Source organism: Dinoponera quadriceps, unplaced genomic scaffold (assembly GCF_001313825.1).
Source record: "Dinoponera quadriceps isolate SergipeBrazil2010 unplaced genomic scaffold, ASM131382v1 scaffold1395, whole genome shotgun sequence".
NCBI lineage: Eukaryota > Metazoa > Arthropoda > Insecta > Hymenoptera > Formicidae > Dinoponera > Dinoponera quadriceps.
Window position 1 is genome coordinate 947,959 of NW_014556488.1, and position 18,999 is coordinate 966,957.

An 18,999-nucleotide genomic window follows, 5' to 3' on the forward strand; every position below is an offset into this window, starting at 1 on the left:
TTCGTCGTTGTGGTTGATACGGCGAGCTGCTGTTGCTGTCACAATGCGGTCACGAAGCGGAACTTGAAGACGCACACACCAACCAGCCCAGACAGACAGCGCGGCCCGACTGACGCCGCGCGACTCTTTCCGCGCCTTTCGACGAAGGTACTCCGCCGATGTCAGAGCGGACTGTCATTGGTCGATGATAGCGGCGTGTCAGCCAATCGCGTCGACACGCTCGGCTTAGATATATCGCGCGATGATCCGTCGATGGACCTCTTCCGTGGACCTCTTCGCATTTCCCGAGATTTAGCCTAAATAGCCGTTAAACTTTCAATGGGTGGTTTGAACCACAGCAGATGTGTCCAAGCACTCACGAGTTAAAGTCCGACGTTTCTTGATTGTTCTCGATTACACCCGGGGCTGTCACATGAGCGGCCCCTGATGTATTTTTAAACGCTTACTCCCGCACAGTGGAAACAATTTTTTTCCTGTTAACAACGTAATTATCATTTAATGATACAATTATCGTTTATATCACTTGTAATGATAAATTTTGTGTTAACAAATAATTATATATATACACATTCCCTGTGTTAAAGTAACGCTCAATTTCGGTAGACCGTTTTTAATACAAAACTTTTATACAAAATAAGAAATATAATTATATACAGATACATCCTCCCCGTGTTGAAGTAAAGCAAAATTTCAGTGGATCGTGCGTAATCGAGTTATCAAACCGCTAATATTTTTTTCGAAACTGACTGATGATCTGATCAATTATCATGACGATCTACCATAAAATGGCGTTCGCTGCATGCATGCGAGGGTATATCTGGAAGCCTCGAATTAAAGGAGATTTTTCAGCGTCGCGCGTTCCTCTCGATTTTCCGATTTAACTTTGGTTCTTTCTCTCTTCCCTCCTTTCCCTCTTGGCTGAGAAAAGAGCCCGAATTGTGACGGAAACGTTGGAAGTGAAGGGGACACTCGGCGCCGGGACGGCATTCGGTGAATTAGCGATAAGCAGCCGGGCGCGTGCGATTCGAGTGAGACCGGGTTCAAGGTTGTCGCGGTAATGAAAAGCTCAAGGTTGGGGCGAACGGGTTGCGCGTGCTGATAGTGTGCGGACAACCTGTGATTATAAAAATTACGACGATCTCCGAAAAAGTAACGTACACGCGCGCTCGATATCCCGCGGGATATCGGCTACGTCAAAGCCGCCTTTCACGCACTGCACGCTTACGATACGCGGGTCATCGCATTAATAATCCCACGGATTAAAGCCAAAGTCGTGGAAGTTAGTTGCGCCTCGAGTTCTGTTCGTCGGTTAATTGCGAATAAATAATATGCGCAGAGTCACAGCGAATGATAACTCTTCCGCTCCGTCGAAGGACGCCGAGAAATCAATTAGTTTTGAAAATCGACTAGCGATTCGAATGAATCCTAATTAAAATTGAATTATTATCAGTAGACTTACGCCACGCTCCGGGACTTCTCCGTCGTAGAACATTAGAAACGTTCAACTAATATTTGAAAATCGACTGATTCATCGCATGTAATTGAAACCGATTGAAATTAAATCGAGTGATTAAGCTCGACTCGACGGAACTGGAGGGAATGGTGTTTGTACGGTGGAGGTCGCTCAGTTCTTTTAATATTTTAGAGGAGGACACGTCGGGTGAAGTCCCCTCGCACGAAAAGCGTCCTGATCCCGCGACTTTGGCTTTAATAGCGGCTTTCATCGGTGGGATTATTAATGCGATGACCCGCGTATCGCAGGCAGCCGAGCTCTCGTGGAACACGTCAACGCGGATAAAGACTCGATTGTACGCGGAAACATAACTGTAAACGATGGCGAATATTTCGCGATAAGCAACCGCCCGCAGGTCACTCCGATTTTCAGCCGAGTCGAACGGATACAGCGAATTCGCTCAATTCTCCTCTCTTCCCGCCAAACCGCCGCCTTCCTTCCTTTCTTTACACGCTTTGAGCCCGATTGGTTTACACAGCCGCTCGGCCCGGCTTTTCTTCCCTCCACAACCGATTTCTCGACGGCGTTTTCCCCGACGGTGACGAACGTTATTTACGAACACCGCGTATACTTGCTCGCACGAATTTGCTCGGTGCTCAGCCGCACGCCCGAAGCGTTCGATGACGGTTTCCGCAACGGCTGCCAACTGAATTCGCTGGGGGGTATGATCGTGCGCGTATCATACATATTTATCGCCGTCGGTGTGTTTATATAAAGCGAGACGTGTATGCAACGTGTATGTAACGTTATCGTTTCCCTTTAATCATCTTATCGTTACAATTCAGGAAGCGCCGACCGATCGTACGCACTTGACACAGATCGGGAGAACGTGGCGCAATCATATAATTACGCATGCATAATTACACTCGCGCTGAAACGCATCTTAATCTTCGCGGGTGACGCGATAGCGACGGGACGGGTAGGAGAGAAGGAGGTCGTCAGGAAGACGTTTTCTTCTCCTTTTCTGCATCGTCCCGCCCGCTCCTCCCCTTCGCGTCATCCGGAAGAGTGTCGCGAATACGTGATCATTGAGCGGTTATAACATATTAACATAAAATATATCTTATCTACTCGCGGAAAGATTTTTTACACGCGGTGTGTCGAGACGTCGCACGAGAAACTTACGTAATCTTACGTCGTCCGAAAGAGTTTTCGCGCCAATCCAGCCGGCTGACTCACCCCTCCCCGCCGGGACTTATTACTGTAGAATGTACTTGAGGATCGAGGTTTATTGTCGCGCGGAAGCACTCGAACGATACTGCGTGAGGGGGGGGGGGGGGGGGGCAACAACTCCGTCGTCGACGTTTACTTTAGAAAGCGTATGTGGCGGATTGACGATACTTTTCGTATTGAGCAACTAGAGTGTGACTCGGCGTTATGCTCTTCATTCAGGCGGAGGGATTCAAGGGGATGCTTGAGCACAGTTGCGACATAGCTGACCTCAGATCGCGTTCGTCGGGCTGAAGGCAGAAGGCCGGCTTACAGAGTTCGCTTTGGGAAAACGTTAAGTTAAAGAGCATGTTGCTCGGCAGCCTCGTTGGCCGAAATTCTACCAGCGAGGAACGCGGAATACACGGATAAGAGACGAGAGAGAATCGGCGAGAGAGACATTGCCAGAGGAAAGGATCGTCGTAGGACGGCGGTTGTTCGCGGGCGACGATAATAGGCGCGCTCTTCGAGGATCGCACGCGTCACCCTCTCGCGCGTTCCGAGGCGCAGTTCAAGTGCAGTCGGTCGACCCGCGATCGCGCCCTCCTCGGAGTCCGCGATTCAGCGCTGTCAACAGCGGGAACTTGCCGCAGCCGCAGAGATTGTTGAAGTCGTCCAGGTCCATCGACCACAACATTCCACCGGCGAGGTTCAGCTCCTTTATGAGCTCGGCCTGAAACCAGAACACGGCTCGCGTAATCTAACCGGGGTTGGACGATGATTAGGGAGTCATTGAAAAATCAAGTTGAAGGGTTGGGAAATTTATAACTTTTCATTTGACTCGGTTGAATGTTCCTTTTTGTTCCTCTGTGCTCCTTTTCTTGGTATGTTTCTTCACGCGTCTACAGGTCAAAGCTCAGCGAGGGAGAAATATCGCGTTAAGCGTTCACTGAAAGTATCGAATTACGCGTACCTTCCTCGCCACATCGGACACATCGTCATAGCTGACCCACTGGTTGTGTTTCGACGTGTACGGTCCCACGCGACCCTCCGGATCCTTCACCACCGGCCACCCGTCGTTCCTCACGTAATCGCATATCTGTGAATACAATGTGATACAATGCAGAAGTTACAGCGGGAGTAAGGCTTTCGGACTTCGCGCTCACCAGGAGCGCCTTACCTCATAGTAGGCCAAGAAACCGGCCGACCTCGTGAACTTGCCGGGTTCCCCAGGCCCAGAGACCCTGGCATGGAAGTTTGGTACGTCTCGAGGGTTCCGTGGCGCCTCAGACAAGGTGAAGCTCTGCCCGTAAGTGGGTATACCCATGACGAGCTTCTCGGGCGGCGCACCCTTGTCGAGCCAATATCTCACAGAGTAGTTCGCGTTCAGGTGTGGAACACCGTCGCCGGGATAAGCTGAGAGCGGCGCGATATGGCCGGTCTCGCCCTCCCAGGAGGTGTGATAGTCGTACGTCATCACACTGATCCAGTCGAGGTGCTCGATCAAGGACGGCACGTCGTAGGCGAAGTCGACGATGACCCTGTTGGCCGAGACCGCAGCGGACAGCAGCAGCCCTCTGGACCGGAACGCCATGCTGAGATCTGCCACCAGCATCGCGAAGCCCTCCTTGTCGCTGCGCGGGCCGCGGCTGCAGTCCGCCTGGAATGTCACTGAGCCTTGAGAAGTGTGTCTTGAGATCACCCTCGATTGGCGAGTCTCCTTCTCTTCGCGAGAGACCGAAGAGACTGAAGTTTCACCGGTAGTGCGGATATCGCGAATCATCGAGAAAGGAGAGCGAATCAACATCGCGATGTTTTCATATCTTCCGGATGATTCGAGAAATAGCCAATAGCAATGTCGCTATATTTTTATAAATAACTAATAAGTAATAAATATATCATAAATATATCATAAATTTGCTCATAGAGTTGCTGGTAATATGAATGAAAAAAAACTTCGAGTGCAAAGGGTTAATATAATAATAATAAATAATATATAATAAACGATTTATCTCTCTCTCTCTCTCTTTTAATCGCCAAGAAAGATAAAGATTTTAACCTGCCAGCAGACCGGGAACTCCCAATCGAGGTCCAGACCGTCGAATCCGTGCTTTTCGACGAGTTGCGCGGCGCGATAGGCGAATTTCCTTCTGGCCGACTTGTCGCCGATCAGTCTACTGTACTTGTCGTCCTTCGAGTCGTTCCAGCCGCCTAAACCGAGCAACACTTTGACATTACTCCCTTTCCTGAGCTCTGCCACTTGGGTGAGGAAGTCGTTGTAAGTGTCGACCGAATCTTCGATGTCCACGGACAGTCTCTGCGTGTTCAACGTAGCGAAAGCGTATACGACGTGCGTGCAGAGCTCGCCGTTGATGTCCTTCGGCAGGAATTTGCCGACGCTCGCTCGCCTCGAAGCCCAATTCGTATAGTAACAAACCACCTTCTTCCTGTTGACGTCCTCGCTGATTCTCATCGCGACGGCTCCGCCGATCTGCGAAATCGACAAGGCGAACATTATTAGTCTTCGTTACACATGGGTTAAAAAAAAATCCTTCCTTTATACGTCGTTTGGACTTTTCTTTTTTCGATATTCTCGTTCACGTATTGACGTTCAAATTTCCAACATTTTCTCGCTGCACGTACTTGACGCTGAACGCTCTTGCACTTGGTGTTCTCCGGCCAGTCGCATCGGTTCTCGTTCCAGTATAGCTTGGGTGGACAGGAGTGTTCTGTGAGCTTGCCGAAGTTACAGAGGTAGTATTTGTTGCAATCGCTCTTGTGCGATATGAACAAACGACCGCCGCAGTCGCCAATCGGAGCGGCGGCCGGAGGCGCCGAGCCGGCTTCGATCTCGACGGTGTCGTCGACGTCCTCCTCCTGATACGATTCCGTCGTCGTTGTCGACGACGGCGGCAGATACGACGGTTTCGACGACGTGGTGGACTCGTGGACGGGACGTTCCGTGACGGTCGTGGACTCGACGTCGCTCCCGCCGACGTCGATCATGATCGATCCTGCGTCTGCAAATTTCCAAGAATCTTACCTGAATGTCCTACTTCGTCGTACGAAAATCGTAGATGTGTTACGTAAAAAGAAATGTCAATTAACGTTCGCGTTTATTCGCGATAATTCGTTCGTAAACGCGTCGGTTTCGAATATTCTCATGAGAATAATCGTCACGTAATCGAACAACTCACCACCCGTGACGGGACATAGCGGGCCCTTCGGGTAGTTCCTCAACACGCGATTCATCGTCCTCAACAGCGGGCTGGGCTCGCAGCCGCATCTGTTCTTGAAGTCGTCCAGATCCAAGGCCCAAACCATGCCACCGCCGAGGCCGAGTTTCTTGATCAGCTCCGCCTTCAGCTTGATCTGCTGAGCGTCGTCGAAGCTCACCCACTGGTCACCCTTGTACGCGTACGGGCCGATCCTCCTCTCTTTATCTTGAACCACCGTCCATCCCTTCCTCAGCGTTCTCTCGCATATCTGCCGGAACGAGAGAACGAGAGTAAGACGTTTGCCGATCAAGTTATCATCATCATCATCGTCATTTATCATTATTATTATCATTCGAATCCGCCCCTAAGCTCAATATCATCCGGAGATTCTCTTCGTTTCTTACCCGAGTATTCGACTCGAGAACCCACCTCGTAATACGAGAGGAACCCTCTGGCTCTGGTCGCCTCCCCAGCTTCGCCACCGCCGTACGTCGGCGCGTTCAAGCCGTGCTCGTTCCTCTCCGCCAACGAGAACGACTGTCCGTACAACGGGGCGCCCATCACCAGCTTCCTCGGGTCCGCTCCTTTCTCGATCCAGTAATTCACCGAGAAGTTCTGCTCGGCAAACACGTGACACATTGAAATCCTGGCTGAGTTACACGTTGTCGTACATTGATAATCAATCGGGCGAATCGGTGAGAACTTACGGCGTTGAACGTGGGTTCCCAATCGTTGGGGAGAGTGTACAACGGCGCCACGTGGCCGGTCTTCTTGTCCCACTGGCCGTGGAAGTCGTACGTCATCACGGATATCCAGTCGAGGTACTTGGAGAGAGCCGGCACGTCGTATCCCGCGTCGATGACCTTCTTGCTCGGCGAGACCGCCGCGGAGAGCAGCAGACCTCTCGGCTTGAACTCGTCGCTCAGTTCCTTCACCAGCTGGCTGAAGGCCTCCTTGTCCGACTCGGGGCCCTTCTTGCAGTCGACCTGCCAGCACACCGGGTATTCCCAATCGAGATCGAGGCCCTCGAAGCCGTACTTCTCGATGAAGCGCAACACCTGCGGGACGAACTTCTGCCTGGCCGACGGCGAGTTCACCAGTCGGCTGTACTTGTCGCCTTCCGAGTCGTTCCAGCCGCCGAGCGCCATCAGCACCTTCAGACCCTTCGACTTGAAGGCCGCGACCTTCTCGTAGAACTTGTTGTCTATGTCGGCCCATGGATCGTGCGACTTCATCGTCAGACTCGAGCCGTCCAGCACGGCGAATCCGTAGAGAATGTGGGTGCACAGGTCGGGATCGATGTCCTCCGGCAGGAATCTACCGCCTTCTTGCCGATACCAGGCCCAGTTAGTGAAGTAACAAACGACTTTGAACCCGTCCTTGTCATCGTCGTGCACGCGATCGGTCGGTGAGCTCACAGCCGTCGTCTGCGCGGTTGTTGGTGTCGTCGGCGGCTTCCAGTCCAAGTCCTGTCCGACCGACGGCGGCTTCACGGGCTTGTCCTGTTCATTATGTGGACTCGCTAACACCTCTTGGAGCACATGCATGAGCGGGTGAGGTCCGTCGCCGCATCGGCCCCGGAAGTCGTCCAGGTCCAACGCCCAGATCATCCCGCCGCCCAGTCCCAAGTCGCGCACGAATTGCGCCTTCTTCCGGATCATGTCGGGGTCGTCGAAGCTGACCCACTGACTGCCCTTGTGAGCGTACGGGCCCATTCTTCCCTCCGGGTCCTGCACGACCGTCCAGCCACGATTGCGCACGCGATCGCAGATCTCGTAATACGACAGGAAGCCCGCAGCTCGGGTGAACTCGCCGGCGTTTCCGGCGCTCGCTGGCGAATTGAGACCGGTGCTGGCCCGGGGGTCGTTGATCGTGAAGGACTGCCCGTACAACGGCATCCCCATGACGATGTTCCTGGGCGGCGCGCCCTTCGAGATCCAGTAGTTGATCGTGTAGTTGGCGTTGAAAAAGTAGAACTCGTCGTCCGGGTGGTAATACAAGGGCGCGACGTGGCCGGTCTTCTTGTCCCATTGCCCGTGATAATCGTACGCCATCACCGCGATCCAGTCGAGGTACTCGGCCAACACGGGCACGTCGTAGCCTTTGTCGATGACCATCTTGTTGGGCGACACCGCGGCAGTCAACAGCAGCTGCCTCGGCCTCAGCTCGGCGCTCAGTTCCCGCAGCAGCGCCGCGAAACCCTGCCGGTCCGAGTCCGGGCCCTTGTTGCAGTTCACCTGCCAGCAGACCGGGTACTCCCAGTCTAAGTCCAGCCCGTCGAAGTTGTACTTCTCGAGGAACCGGATCGCGTGATCGATGAACTTCCTCCGGGCAGCCGGGCTGTTCGCCAGCCGGCTGTACTTGTCGCCGGCCGAGTCGTTCCAGCCGCCCAACGCCAGGAGCACCTTGAGGCCGCGCTTCTTGTACGCGACCACTCGCTCGTAGAAGCGATTGTCGAAGTCCGCCCATGAGTCGTGCGCCTTGATCACCAGCTCCGAGTAGTCCAACACCGCGAAGCCGTACACGATGTGCGTGCACAGGGTGTGGTCGATGTGCTCGGGCAGGTAACGGCCGATTCCGCGACGGTACCAGGCCCAGTTGGTGAAGTAGCACACTACCTTGTAGTGGCCGGACAACGGGGACACCTTGTCCGGGTCTATGATCGCCGGGGGCAAGGTCGACGTCGCTTGAGTCGTCGTGGTCGTCGTCGTGGTGGGCTGAGGAGTCGCGACGGACGTGACCGACGCCTCCTCCGTCGTGACAATCACCTGTGTGACCGGTTTCTGCGGCCGGCCGGGCTCCTCCGTGCTGCTCGGCAGCGGTCGTTGCGTCGTCGCTTCCGCGCCGTCGTTCGCCTCCGCGCACTTGGCGAGGAGCGGCCAGTCGCAGATGCGAGTCTCCTTGTTGAAGTGCAGACCCGGCGGGCAGCTGAACACCTCTTGCCGGCCCCACAGGCACGCCCGGTAACTCTTGCAGTCGCCCGGCACGCTGCTGTAGCTGCCGGAGACGCAGGTCTGCAACGTGACGTCGTTTACTCGATAACCCAATCGCTCAATATCAAGATCAATTATCGAACTGCGCGTGAGGCGTACGCCGATGACGAACGGCGAATAAACGGCGCCGAGAGATCGATGTGACGTCTCGCCAGTAATGATGATTAATGTCTGTTTATAATCTGATAATCGACGTGTTTACTAGCGTGTCGGTGCATTCGTTCGCTCGCACATAACGCGTCGCGTTAATTACTCACCTCCGACGCGCCGTCCTTCTCCAACAGCAGCGCGTTCTTGTGGGGTTTCTCGACGCAGGGCTTCTTGAAGGCCCAGTCGCACATGTTCTTCTCGTTGTTCCAGTTCAGACCCGGGCCGCACTGCTGCGAGACGAGATCGCCGTTCACGCAGACCAGAAAGTGCGTGCACGACTCCGGGGAAGGGTAGTATTGCCCGTGCTGGCATGCTTTGTGCGGTTTCTCCGTCGTGACGACGACCACGGGTCTCGTCGTGGTGAATCTCGTGGGTCGCTGAGTAGTAGTAGTAGTAGTAGTAGTAGTCGTCGTCGTCGACGTCGTTCTTATCGTCGTGGTAGTTTTGGGAGTTGTTAGAGTCGTCGGCCTCTTCGTCGAGCTCCACGAAGGACTGCTCGTGGTCGTCGAGGTCGAGGTGCCTGAGGAGAAGACGCAGATAATTAATGTTCGCTCGGTCATTAGCTATGCGATGTGTGATGAAAAAATGACAAATTGAGGTGAAAGTGAACGACAGGTTGAGATTGATCATGAATTCAAGCGGGGAAGGCGGCGACGACCACACCTCGACGAGAGATCTTGTAGACTCCCTGGGTGACGCAACTGGCCGAAAGCAGAGCCAGTATTACGCAGGAGCTGTGAAATAGTGGAGCCATGGCAAGAAACGAAGCCATGGAAACAACGACGCGCACAGCCGGCGACGGCGAGTCGACGACGCCGTTGTCGTCGTTGTACCCTCGCCGGTACTGGCGTCCTCGTCGCGAAGCATAGCTGCAAAAGGGGGAGGATGCGAGGAGAGATGCGAGGCCGCGGGCGATAGACGAGACAGAGGAAGATATGTACGACCGCGAGGTATTTGCACGTGCGTGACTCGCGAAACAGGTTTGCGACCGCTCGCTTCGTCGCCGTGCCGGCTCATCCACGTGCGCGCCGTGAGTTATTGAATTGCTGAAGAGAGAGAGACCCGCGTAGACGAGCAAGGAGAGAAAGAGAAGGAGAAAGAGATATGGAGAGGCGTGGTGCCTCGTTCTCGAGAATCACCGAGGGAGTCCGTTCACGCGACGCTAATTTTCTCCTTCGATTTCGCGATGACCGTGCGCGTAATTAACGAAACGCCAACCGCCAATTTTCCCCGACGATCCCCGTCGAGCCCGCATCTAAACGGCCAATCATCCGGCCGATTATTATTCACCGCTCATTTCGCCCGACCGTTTCGTGCCGTTTAATTATTGAGCGCGTTCCCTCTTTCTCTCTTGATCAAGAGAAGAAGAAGAAGAAGAAGAAGAAGAGGAGTGAGAGGGAAGAGCAAAGAGAAAGAGAGGAATAAAGACGATCGCCTGAGTTGATAGAGAAGCAGCGAATCGTATCCAGCTGAAGAGATTAATCTCGGGCGGGTAGATAAATAAGGTAAGCGTCTCACCGGTCTGCACTTGACATTTCGCCGCCGATGGCCAATCGCACAGACGTCGCTTCGCGTCCCAGTGCAACCCAGGCGCGCATTGTTCGCGTCTCAGCTCGCCGAGGACGCAGCGGTAGTAGTTGCCGCAGTTCTCAGGGTCGCTGTAATACTCCCCGCTGATGCAGCTCGCACCTGGCGACTCGGCCGGCTCCCGCGTCGTGGACACCGTAGGACGCGTAGTCGCTCTGTGGAAAAGAGGTCTTCCTGAATGAACGCTCAGAGCGGCCGCGGATTTCTCGTCTCGAGAGATCTTCTCACCTCGACGTGCTCCAGGAGAACGTGGTGCTGGCAGGTGCGCTCGGTCGCTGAGGCGACGATACAGTCGTGCTGGACACCGTCGTCGTCTCCTGCGGCATCTTACTGGGCCTCGCAGTGCTCCAGGTCCACGTGGGCCACGTGGTGGTTTGCGGGGTCGTGCTGCTCGGTCGTTCCGTCCACGTGGGCCACGTGGTCACCTTGGTGCTGGATGTCGTCATCGACGTGGTGGGTCGCGGACTACCGTCCGCAGCGTCGCTGTGGGTAGTCAAAGTCGGCGGTTCGGGTGTCACCGGCTGCGGCGGACGGTGGCAGTTCCCCGAAACGGGTGGCGGCGATGACAGACGACCTGCCGTTTGATGACGTGATTAACTGACGAAATTTCTTTCCGTTGAACGTAGTAGCATGTTTTTCCGTGGGTGGAAACAACAGGAGATGGGTGATACGAACCCAGCGCGCGATTGACGGTTTTCAGCAACGGATACGACTCCAGGCAGCAGCGGTTCTGGAAGTCGTCCAGGTCGACGGTCCACATCGTGACGCCGCCGTAGCTGTTTCCCGTGACGTACTTGCCCTTCGCGTAGACGCTCTCTCGATCTTCGTAGCCCACCCATTGGTCGTCGGAGTGAGCGCTCGGTCCTGGAGTTGAAGCGAGCTTCGATATGAATCTTCCCCTTCGCTCCCACTCTTCAACGGTTAAGTCGAAGACGAGTCGTTACTCACCGACTCCCACTTCCCAGTCGTGTCGCCTGATCTTGTCGCAGATTTCGTAATAAGCCAACATTCCGGGCTGCTTGGTGAACTCGCCTGGTCTACCGGGGCCGGTCGTAGGGTCGCCCAGTTCAGCTTGGCTCGCCGTCGCGAGTCGGTAGGACTGGCCGTACATCGGGATACCCAGCAGAAGCTTCGTCTTCTCGGCGCCGAGCCCGACGAGGTAGTTCATGGTGAAGTTCTGAAACGTTTCCGATGCTCGTAGCGTCGCAACCGTGCGAGCAACGGGAAACGACACACGCTTTCCCGCGATCGAAGCTGAGACTCACCACGTTGTAATAAGGATTTTTGTCACCGGGAGCGCCGAACAACGGCGCTATGTGTCCCGCCTTCGACTCCCAGGCCCCGTGATAGTCATAAGTCATCACCGACATGAAGTCGACAGCCTGAGAGATCTCGCGCACCTCGTACGCCTTGTCGATTACCTCCTTGTAGCCCGACAACGCGACCGCCAAGAGGAGCGGTGGTTTCTGCTTTTCGAACTCCTGCCGCAGCTCCTGCACCAGCTTGGTGAAGTTCGGCTTGTCGGAATCCGGGCCCTTCTTGCAGTCGCTCTGCCAGCACTTCGGGTAGCTCCACTCGAGCGACAGGCCGTCGAAGTTGTGCTTATTCAAGTAATTCACCGCGCCGGCGACGAACTTGCGCCGAGCGGCGCCGCTGCTGACCAGTCGCGAGTACTTGTCGCCGGAACTGTCGGTCCAGCCGCCCAAGGCCAACAGGACCCTCGAGCCCTTGATCGAGGTCACCCGCTGGTACAGATCTGAAACACAATGAGTGGTAATATCATACTGTCGGTAACCGGTGACCGTTAATCTCGTTTGAGCCAAGTTGCTTCACTCACTGTGGTCGTTGTCGGCCCAAGGATCGAATGATTGGATCAGCAGGGTCTCAGGATTCAGGCCGGCGAAGGCGTAGACGATGTCGGTGCACAGTTGCGAGTCCAAGTGCTCCGGCACGAATTTACCCTCGTCTTTGCGGTAGAGTGCCCAAGATGTGACGTAACACACCACCCGCGGGCCGTCCTGTTCCAGCAGCTCCAACTTGTCCTCCATTTCCGCTACCAATGGTGCCGGCAAAATTTCGTTCGACGAAAGGGCGAGGGTGGACGGCTTGCAGACGTCCGCAGCGGCCGCTACGCAACGTCCTTCGCTCACGTCGAAGAACCTGCCGTGGCCGCAATTGCCGTGATGCTGCGATCCTGAAGGAAAAGAGATCGGTCTTTTGATCGTCAACGTGGGTCTTGCGCGCGGGACTCTTCGCGAAATGCCGGAAACCTTTACCTTTCACGCAAGAGTAGAACCCGGAACAGTTCTGCGGGTCTCGGAAGAGGCCGTTCTTCGTACACTTCTTCGCAGGACCGTTATCGTAGCGTCCCAAAGCTTGCACGGCGGCGTTCAGCATCGGCCAAGGGTTCCCACAGATACCCTGCGGAACTCACTTTGTAAGCGACAGTCACAGCATATACTGTCGTTTCGACGTTACATCTTAACCGGGCCGGACTATTCGACCGGTACTTTTCCCGTTAATGAATTTTTCCTTATTTATATCTTCGAGAAAGATTCTCTGCGTGCGATTACCTGGAAGTCCTCCAAATCCAGCGACCACAAGGACACACCGCCGAGTCCGGTCGCGCGGACATACGCTGTTTTAATCTTCACCGAGATGGGATCCTCGTAGCCGATCCATTGGTCGCCACGCTTCACGTACGGCCCCTCCTCGTCTCTGCCGGATATCCACAAGGTGTCCTCCAATTTCTCGCACACCTGGAACGGAGGAATACCTCGCTCGTATATCCACTCACGAGTCCATTTTCGCGACATCTTACCTCGTAGTAGGCCAGTCGGCCGTCTTTGTGCTTGGTGTGCGTTCCCGTTCTGCCGGGTCCCACCGCGGGCGCTCCGGCGTCGGTGGAGTTGCCGTACTTCAAGGTAAAGCCCTGGCCGAAGATCGGCAGGCCGAGAACGATCTTGGTGATTCGCCTGGAACCGACTTGTTCGATCCATTTGTTCGTGTTGCGCGCGACGAAGTTCAACGGGGCCGGGTGAAGGGCGAACTTCTCCCTGCCCTGGTCGGTGATGTCCTGCCAGCTCCTCAGGAGTATCAGGTCGGCGATGGACGCGATCTCCGGGTCCACGGGGTCCGTCGGTCTCACCGCCACCGCCAAGGTGTAACCCTCCTCGGCCAACGGCTTGGCGATCTTCCTCAGCAGGAGCTTGAAGCTCCTCCAGTACTCGGCGGAGCTCGGCCAATCGATCTCGATACCGTCGAAGCGGTACTCCTCGAGGAACTTGAGAATAGACACCGCCAGATCGTCGCAATGGAGATTGCAGTTTCGTTGCACGACCTCGGCGAACAGTCGCCCCCGATTGGGAGGCGCGATGGATATCAGCACGCGCAGCGCTGGATCCCTCGAGCGAAGTCCCGTGGCGGCGTTGTAACCACCTATGTGTGCGTGGCGAAAACAGCGGGCGTTAATCGGTTCTGTTTTAATGCACGCCGGAAATTCCGGTGCGAATAGTAACAAAGCATGCTGACGAGCACAATTTACTACGTATCGCGCGACTGCACGGAGAAAGCAATTAGCTACTCATATAATACGACTGAAATTCAGTTCACCGGAAGAAGAATCAGCTAAATTCATTAAATTTTACTTGTATCATACGGATAATCTTCACCCGTGTGGAAGCTAGTTTTTAGCTGCAGGAGCTACTTTTGTCCAGTCCAGGATATAGTCATGCTAAAATCGAACTTTATAACAGCAATACGAACAGTTTCATCGAATATACTTTTTAGCCTGATTGTATATAAATTTACCGTACACGGAAATATCAGAAAGACAAGATATGTCCCATATATGCGTTTGCAAAGCTTGGATTGCTCGTTACTTTTAACGCATCAATATGGGGAAAAAAGTTTTGCCTCGGATAGAGTAACTATCGTGTAACGTATGTTACTGCTGTACATGCGCGTCTATGACCGGTATTCATAGTCAAATCTTACACTTAAGACCGTCTTAAGTTGATCTTCAGATACCTTTCATTGGCTATTGAATAATGCATCTGAAGATGGACTTAAAACGGTCTTGAATATAAAATTTGAATACGAATACCGGCCTGTGACTACATGTTTACACGACGACCTAAAACCGATTTAATCACTTCCGTAATCCAAGTTCGCCCGAACAACGGCACAGAATCGGTTCAATTGTTTCCGCTGATGCGAATATCGATGTTACATGCCGTACAAATAATTATGTTGCAGCTATATTGCGTATGACATGGTAACACCGGTATCTGCAGTATCTGATAGCGTCTTAATCGGCAAATCCAGTAAACTTAACAAAATAAAGTGATATCGATACCTTTGACTCGATCGTATTCCGGGTCTCTGGGTGCAACGACCAGTCTCTGCGGATCTGCAAACCATCATTATGGATGTCATACTAGCAAAGCGTTGAATAACAGAACGACCAACCATTATTACATCTATTGTTGCATCAAATATAGCACTGAGGATCATAGTAGAATAGTTGACTTATCAGTTCGAGACAACGTATTGCCTCAAGTCTTCTATCTTGAGTGACACATACAACTGTCTCGTGTCTGGAGTCTCAAACTAAAAGGCCATTCTGCTTATGACCGATGACAAATCGCTTTGTAATAAAGAGAAGTAAAAGTTCGCAACATAGAAAAAGATTTCGGGCACCGGGCGTCGTCTTAAAATTACACGAGGCCCGGACAGTGAGCGCCAGACAACCGAGTGGCATCGTTTGCGTATCGTTTACCGATCGTAGCGGCGGCGTACACCAGATGAGTGCACTTGAAATCGGGCACTTGCTGCGGGAACAAGGAGAACGGGTCGGTGCGGTGCGCGGCTCTGGAGTCCAAGTGGCAGACGACTTTGGGCTCGGAGGTCTGCTGATGGGTCCTCCGCAGAGTCGGCGGTGCCAACGGCTCGATCCAAATGGAGTCGTAATCGACGCCGCCGAGGAAAGGCGCCTCGCGACGCTCCACCGCGTCTCTCAGAGGCAGCCTCTTGTCCCAGCTGCGTGCGTTAAGCGAAATTGCAGTTCCGTCTCATCGAACGAGAACGCAAGCGGAGGAGCGATCGACAACGAGTATCGAATTGTCGGGTGGAAAAGCGAAAACTCGAACGATTCTTTTACATCCTCAGCATCGATCTAACGAAAACTTGAATCTGCCGCTTGTAAAATTCCTTTAATAAATTGTCAGTCGTAAGATTAGACTCCGCCTCGGCCGGCGAATCTTTGATCGCCGGCATCTAGATTCGAGCGATTCGCAACATTATATACCGGTTTCGATCGTCCCGGCGGCGGCTTTCAACGTCTCGCAAAATTGATATGCAAATTCCGGGTGTTTGTCAAATCGCGCGCGGACATTAGCCGGCTAGGTGTGCGCAGTGTGTTCACCTCTGATCGTCCCGGGGCTGATCAGGCTCGTCGATCGGCAGCGCCTCGACCGCGTCGCGCAGGGGATACCTGCGCGAGCCGAACTCGTCGTAATCTGAATAATGAGCCGGCGGTCGGTCGACCGGCGGGCTCTCGACGGCGCCTCGGTGGAACCGGGGAGTGCCGTCGTCATTTTGTCGTGGCCGGTGATCCGGATGCGACAAGGTGGGCGGAATCTCACTGGCCGATGGCACTCGGTACGAGAGAACGCCGGACGATAAGCCCACCAGGATCAGGATGATCGTCCGAGCCATAGCTGGGCTGAAATGACAAAGCGTGCGGTGTTGTTCCTTTTGCCTCTCGAAAAATCCTCCTTCGTGAGATTTGAAGGAAGCCGCGTTATTTAACGCGCGTCTCTCGCCTCGCCGGTTTTTCGAGGACGCGGGTAGGGTAACTCAAATGATACGAAATGGTACTCAAATGACGTAGGACGTGGGACGCGCAATAGCGCGTGGAATGTATTTCGCGTATAGGTGATGACAGTCGTAGTCATTTCGTCCCGTATGCGTGCCTTTACTTTAGATATCCCCCTAAGTGCGCGACCGTCGCGGGCAGCGAGTGCGAGGAATCGTGACATGAAAAAAAGCAACCTCGACGCGCGGCCGGGTCTTATTTCCTCGAGCCGCGTTATTACCTCTGTGGAAATCGAACCTCGTGGGTGTCCACGAGGTGGTAAATTTCTGTCGAACGTCGTCGCTAACAATGTAACGCTCACTTCTTATAGTGGCTGGATAAATAAGTCAACTGAAGAAAAGAAATTCAAGTTGCGAGATGAAAAATCGCAACTGGTTGCCATACATTAAGATATCTTAAATTCAACGCATTTTACATGTCCCAAACGTTTAACTGAAATGTTGATGTAAGACAAGATAAATACGTGCGAAAGGTAACATAAATATTATGCCGAAAATGAAGACAAAATTAATACGGTGACCGATTCCACCGTTTTAACGGATAATCAGCCGGTAACGAATTAGAAAATTTCATCTCACCTGTACCAGCTAGCTATTGAATTTTCGACTCAGGCCGATACTGGATATATTTATACCTAGATTACTTCTCTCGGCGAGGTTTGTCGCGATTTCGCGAAATCCGACGATATCCGGTGTGTTATACGCGCGATTTATGCGACGGTTCATGAAGATTCCCGACCGGTTTCCCTGGGTTTGCATCGCCGTGTTCCTACGAGAATTGCCAGAATAAACGTGGATCTATCGTTTGTCCCGTGTACTTCCTTTTTTCTCCATTTCGCCGACCGAGAATAGATAGAATATCACATAAAGGCTCTCTTCTCGAGGGCCACCGTGCCTCGGCACTCGCGCGGCATTTTTGCGGCATTCGGTATTCCATTGTGAGGCGCGTAACGCGCTTTTAAAGAGGCCGAGCAGTGACATTGATGAATTCGAAATTGACACCGCGTTCGTCTGAATCATCCCGAGGACAAAGGCGCTCGATGGCGTTCGCGCGTCTCGTATTTTTGCGCCGGCGTGCGTGCGTAAACGCGCACGCCCATTAGAAATGCGAAAGCCGTAGGAAGATGAGACCCGTACGACGCGGCTCGCGCGGCGCATTGTGCCGAGGTTGCTTTTTGCACTTTGCAACAGCTGCCGCCGACATAAATCCCTCCTCTTTCTTTCTCTCTCTTTCTCTCTCTTTGCACTCATTCCACCCCTTTCGGACGACGCACGTTCCGACGAACGCTTCTGAAAAATTCTATCCGGATCGCGAATTAGAACCGTAAAAGGACAGAAATGACGAACGGAGATCCCGTATTCGATGTATTCGTTTATATTCAATAATTCATTTCAGGTGTTGACATTTATTTTCCGTGCATACCCAGTGATATGTAACGGAACGTCTCGCTGAAATCTCCGTCGCCCTTCAAGAGAGAGTTGTCTATTTTGTTTACCCGATACGCGGTATTTATGCGACTGATGATAATTCTATGCTCGTGAATGCGTAGCACTGTTCAGATTCCTTCAAGCCAAGCGAAGATTCGTAAACTGATAATTAATCGATAACTGATAATTAGAGCAACATTCTCCCTCAACTCCTTAAATCTATTGAACAAATCCCAGTTAACGGGATGCGGGAAGAATTGAAGCAACCCTAGAATTCAGAGAGTCCGCGTCGCGACTGGTTGTAAAATTGAGCCGCGTTAAACGTCCTCGTGTCATTGGACACTTCAGCGCACTGGGCATCGGCAATTAACGGAAGCGAGAGAAAAATAACCGAGACTATCAAGAACCGTCATCTCGCTCAGCATCGCGCGAACTCGTTCGCGATTCTCTCACGATTTACAAAACGTACATTGCCAACGAACCTTCCTGGTTCTCCTCCCGGCCGACGAGTGTGTCTGCTTCACCGACTGGCGGACTCGTGCACTTGGTGTGCGTCTCCGTGCGAGCGGAACAACACCCGACAGCGACGCGCGATCGGGCCGCACTGATCGAGATCGGCCCTTCGGGCGAGGACGGTAGTGCAGTCGCGAAGTTGCCCGTACGAGTATCCTCGAGGCGCGCGTCAAATCGCCGCGATGAATTTTAAAAGACACCACCGGCGGTCCCCACCGATATCTGCGAGCGGCGGGGAGGGCCAACTTGTGCGAATCTGGTATTCCGGGCGCGCGAGGACGCCCATATATACCTACTCCATCGAAGGCCCCGCGCGACCCGCACCCTACCCGAGCCCCGTTCCGGCGACCTTGACCACGGAAGAAGCACGACGAGAGAGCTGCTCGACGGCAGCGATCTAACCGATCCTCGGTGCCAACGACATCGAGCAAGCGGCACACGCCTTGCGCGTCCGCGAAATCGCTACTAATTAAGAGACCCGCAGATCCACCTGCTGTCCAGGCGGGTGGTTGTTGTCGACGGGACTGAGCGATAAATCGCGATTTTACGGTGTGCGGATACACGCACCGAG

General features: G+C 53.5%; 1 protein-coding gene across 3 annotated transcripts; it reads right to left on the minus strand.

Moving 5' to 3' along the window:
- Window position 1: 1 nt before the first annotated feature.
- Window positions 2-18,602, minus strand: LOC106747623 (probable chitinase 3). 3 transcript variants are annotated; one of them, XM_014625312.1, is made up of 23 exons: window positions 18,398-18,602; window positions 16,036-16,335; window positions 15,391-15,650; window positions 14,968-15,021; window positions 13,432-14,048; window positions 13,184-13,369; window positions 12,887-13,031; window positions 12,448-12,804; window positions 11,876-12,366; window positions 11,559-11,787; window positions 11,286-11,474; window positions 10,839-11,184; window positions 10,542-10,765; window positions 9,131-9,543; window positions 6,588-8,894; window positions 6,310-6,495; window positions 5,860-6,148; window positions 5,306-5,682; window positions 4,722-5,153; window positions 3,843-4,322; window positions 3,636-3,761; window positions 780-3,395; window positions 2-473 (listed from the first exon to the last, which is right to left on the minus strand). In XM_014625312.1, exons 2-22 carry the CDS (start codon window positions 16,326-16,328, stop codon window positions 3,234-3,236), a joined length of 8,163 nt encoding a protein of 2,720 aa, XP_014480798.1. In that variant the 5' UTR covers window positions 16,329-16,335; window positions 18,398-18,602; the 3' UTR covers window positions 2-473; window positions 780-3,233. The 3 variants fall into 3 exon arrangements, with proteins under 3 accessions (XP_014480798.1, XP_014480800.1, XP_014480799.1); XM_014625314.1 differs by having other exon boundaries at window positions 18,385-18,602; XM_014625313.1 differs by lacking the exon at window positions 2-473 and having other exon boundaries at window positions 615-3,395.
- Window positions 18,603-18,999: the final 397 nt, after the last annotated feature.